The sequence below is a fragment of the Dipteris shenzhenensis genome, chromosome 4, assembly GCF_047967505.1.
Source record: "Dipteris shenzhenensis isolate YYH24624 ecotype China chromosome 4, Dip_SZ_1.0, whole genome shotgun sequence".
NCBI lineage: Eukaryota > Viridiplantae > Streptophyta > Polypodiopsida > Gleicheniales > Dipteridaceae > Dipteris > Dipteris shenzhenensis.
In genome coordinates this window covers 14,172,477-14,176,951 of record NC_141599.1, presented here as the reverse complement: position 1 = coordinate 14,176,951, position 4,475 = coordinate 14,172,477, and the positions used below count along the sequence as shown (strand labels likewise).

At 42.8% G+C, this 4,475-nt stretch overlaps 1 protein-coding gene across 1 annotated transcript; it reads right to left on the bottom strand.

Moving 5' to 3' along the window:
* Positions 1-249: 249 nt before the first annotated feature.
* Positions 250-3,151, bottom strand: LOC147902497 (pentatricopeptide repeat-containing protein At1g08070, chloroplastic-like). Its single transcript, XM_087373538.1, has one exon. The coding sequence runs from the start codon at positions 3,051-3,053 to the stop codon at positions 1,257-1,259; it is 1,797 nt and encodes a 598-aa protein (XP_087229664.1). The 5' UTR covers positions 3,054-3,151; the 3' UTR covers positions 250-1,256.
* Positions 3,152-4,475: the final 1,324 nt, after the last annotated feature.

Genomic DNA, 4,475 nt, shown 5'->3' with positions numbered 1-4,475 from the left:
ACTGGTGAAGTCATGAGGCTCTACGGGACAGCCTGTGATGGAGTACAAGATCTTAGTTAGTATCATGCTAAAGCAGCATGTTGCTTTGGATTCTTTAGCCCTTTATAGTGCCTGCCAATTATTATTGACCACCTATAGAAATCTTCCTCTCCACCTTTCATGAGGCTGACGCAAATATATATATATATATATATATATATAGAGAGAGAGAGAGAGAGAGAGAGAGAGAGTTCTCTCCGGTGTCTGAAACTGATTGCCAATTGGACATATTGTTGTCAGCTTTATTTTCGATGATACAATGTCCCTTTTTCTCCATCTGTATTATCACAGCCTTTGGCTTGAGGTACGCCTAGCAGAGCTTGGCATTATTCTTAAACGACCTGTTTTCCCCTTCATTAATTAGTTGTAGCGAACACCCCACGGGTTTACATACAATGCAATGCCATTTGCTTCTTTGTCTTGGACCATCCCTGTAACCTCACTTAAATTTCATGTCCACATGCCTAAGGAATGCCTCTCTATATATAATTTAAAAGTAAAGTTATGATAAATAAGACCATGCTTGTCTAGCCAGGCACTCGCTTGTAGGTGAGCTGTTACTGGGCAGGGATTGGTTGGGTGGTAAGTGAAGCTTGAATCCTCAACTCCTGCTAATGACAACTCCAAGAGAATTTAATGGGTCAAGTTGCCATGAATTATAGCCCCAGAACACTAAAAGCTCTCATTTGAAGTGTCGTCAAGGATATCCTTATGGATCATACTTCCCATGTCATAATACATATCTTGGATTATTTGACGATCTGCCCCACCAGCATACTAGCAGGAAAAATAGGTTTGCTAAGACATGTGTATTGCACATTGACCCCAATTGTAGGTCCATCTCAATTCTGCCTTCGTCTGTAGGCCAGATCTTACTAGTAATCTAGACAAGCCCATATCCCAGATTCAAAATGATAGAAGCAACTAGAATTCCTAACAATGCTTGCATGCTTGGAATTTGGTGTGGAACTTGGTGGGAGCATGACAGAACACATCTCAAGGTTCTTTTGATAGGAATATCAGGAGTGGAAATGAGATCAAAAGTGATGGCTGACTTTTCACCATAATAACCGAGCAGTTTTCTTGCGACTCTTCCTCAAGCTGCAAATGCTGTTGTGTCAAGCTCATACTCAAGACTTCTCCATCTCCCTCCTTAACCTTTGCAACTCCTCAATTATCTTAACAAATTAAGGATGCAATGATCTCCCTCAGCAAACTCAAGAATCATCTGCTGACAAAATTTTCCTTAGAGCCTCCATTACATTTGCTGCATCCTCAAGTCTACCAGCTATGGCGTAGATATTTGAGAGGATCACAAACGGTGTTGCATTTTTGGGATCCACTGCAAAACATTCATTTGCAGCACGTAGACCCCGATTGACATCACCATGGAGTTTACAGGAACCAAGCAAACAACGCCAGAGGACAGCATCCTTTCCAAATGGAATGCTGTTTAGCAAATTCTCTGCCTCATTCAAGTGCCCCGCACGACCAAGAAGGTCTATCATGCAACCATAATGGTCAATTGTGTGTTTTATGCCGTGGTCTCTACCCATAGAAAGAAAGAAATGCCTGCCAACGTCAAGCAATCCCGTGTGACTGCATGCGTTAAGAACAGAAATGAAGGTTGTGCTGTCGGGCTTGATGCCTTCCAATAGCATCTGATGGAAGAGATTCAAAGCCTTTTTACTGTGTCCATTCTGAGCAAAAACTCCAATTATGGCATTCCAAGAGAGGGCATTGCGGTGGGGCATCCGAGAAAACACGTTCTTTGCATCATACAAGCTCCCACACTTGCCATACATGTTAACAAGAGCAGTTCCCACAACAATATGTTGTTCATTACCTGTGTCAATTATGACAACGTGGATATCCTGCCCTTTGTCAAGGGCTGACAGGCTGGCACATGCGTCAAGAGCACAGAGAAAGGAAACAACGTCTGCCTTTATTCCTTCAAGCTGCATCTGGCTGAAGAGATTGAGAGCGTCTTTGCCATGGTCATTCTGGGCAAACGCTGCAATCATAGCATTCCAACATACAATATCCCGGTGAGGCATTCTGCTAAACACACGCCTTGCATCATGCGTACATCCACACTTGCCATACATAGTGACCAGGGCAGTTCCTACTACCACATCATGCACGTATCCACTTTCAGCGGTAACAACATGGATCTGCTTTCCCTGTTCAAGATATGTCTCGCTGGTACATGCGTCAAGAGCACAGACAAAGCTGACATAGTCTGGTTGAATAGCTTCAAGTTGCATCTTTCTAAATAGATCCAAAGCATCCTTCCCAGACCCGTTCTGGACACATGCTGCCATCATGGCATTCCAAGAGACCACGCTCCGGTGAGTCATTCTTCCAAAAACCTTCCTTGCCTCCTCCAAACTACCGTTCTGTCCATACGCTGTAAGGAGTATAGTCCAGGAGTACAAGTTCGGTGAAGATAATTTTGCAAACACAGCTCTTGCATCCTCCATGCTTCCACAGTTTCCATACATTTGGATCAGACAGTTCCCTAAAAATCTTATACGGTCGTATCCGCGTTGGCTAATATGGGTATGGACACGTCTTCCCTCCGAAACTGCCTTAATCTTACCGCAACGCCTCAAAACAGAGCCCAATCCACTAGTGCTTACTTCTCCAACCAGCACTGTATTCAATTCGATATCCTCGTCAGCTATGCAATGTTCGACAGAGATTCCTCCCCATGCAAGGACCTCCTGCTGATGCCCACTTTCCTGTTCCAAGGAGCATCGCTTAAGTTGTACGTTTTGGTGGGTTTCAAGCTCTCTGTCCACCAATTGACTTTCTGCAATTATGCATGCATTGCTGACAATCGATTTTGAGTGGCCCAATCCTCGCGGATCACTGTAGAATCCGATATACCTAGCTACAAAATACGGCGAAGCGAATGGTCCTCCATCGAGCAGCAGCGGAGGCAGTAAAATGTTATGGTAGAACTTTCGTGAAAGAGGCAAGGCAGGTATGCCGCACAGCAAACACGCCATAGCCTACCTCGAAAGGCCCATCTGATCTGAGCATAGTTACACCATATTGAAGAAGCGTTTGCCAATTGCCCGTTGTGTTTTAGCTGCTATTTCTCGAATAGCTGTCTAACGCAACAATCAGAAATGTAAAATCAGAGTCATCCATTGCCACACCAAACTCTTATTCTTTCTTCTTGGCTACCGTGAGTTATGTGCAGCATTACCATTTTGTGCATCTACATCATCAATCACATTTACTGGTTTATACCAGCTGCTCATCTCATAAAAAACAACATCTCTGCTCATTGTAAACTTACGAGTAGAAGGGTTATAGCATCTATACCCTTTCTGCTACAAAGAATAACCAATAAAGATGCACTTCTCAGCTTTTGGATCCAACTTGGATTTCAACTCATCTGGCACATGAACATAGGCAATGCAACCAAAAACTTTCAAATGAGAAATATCTGGTTTCCTACCACTATACCTCTCCTCTAGCGTCATGCCATGTATTGTTGTAGTGGGAGTCTTGTTCATTATGTAGACTGTTGTAGCAACTGCTTCAACCCAATAATAATCTAGCAGGTGTTTTTCATTGAGCATGGCATGAGATACCTCTCCAATATGCATGTTTTTCCTTTCTGCAAGTCCATTTTGCTGTGGGGTATGACTGCATGAATATTGCTGCTTTATGCCATGCTCCTGCAGGAAACTTGCAAACTCATTTGAGAGCTTCATAATCAATGCCATATGTTTGTGCATACCCCTTGACAACTAATCTTGCCTTGTATCTGTTCACAGAACCATCTGCATTCCAATGGCCTCTTACTCTCTTGAACATGTCTAGGGAATGGTTTCCTTGCTTGTTTTCCAAATTGACAAGCTTCACATACCTTATGCATTTCTGCAACCTTGAACTTAGGCAATCCTGCAACAATATTTTGGGCCTGCATTAATTTAAGTGGTTGTACATTAACATGACCAATGCATTTGTGCTAGATATCAATATCTGCAACTACATCGGTCCCATGTGCAAACATTGCTGCACTCAATTCAGGCATGTCTGCATCTAACGTAAACATCCTGCCCTTCTTCTTCCCTTTTGTTATCAAGAGACCTTTATTTTTCATATCCTTAACAAAGCATCCATGAGGATTAAATATGACCTGCAAGCCCTGCTCAACCATTTGACCAATAGAAACCTGGGTTCTTGGTGATATTCGGGACATGAAATACATCATACAAGTATTTCTTTTTGCCATCCTGCATAGACAAAGGAATTTTACCAATCTGCATAATAGGATGTGCAGTATCATCACCAGTCTCCACAAATCCTGGTCTTTCCATTTTCCTTGCATCCTGCATCCATTCTGCATGACCTGTCATGTGGTTTGATGCACCTGAGTCAACATACCACACATTATTGCTTTCTTTTGTACTTAT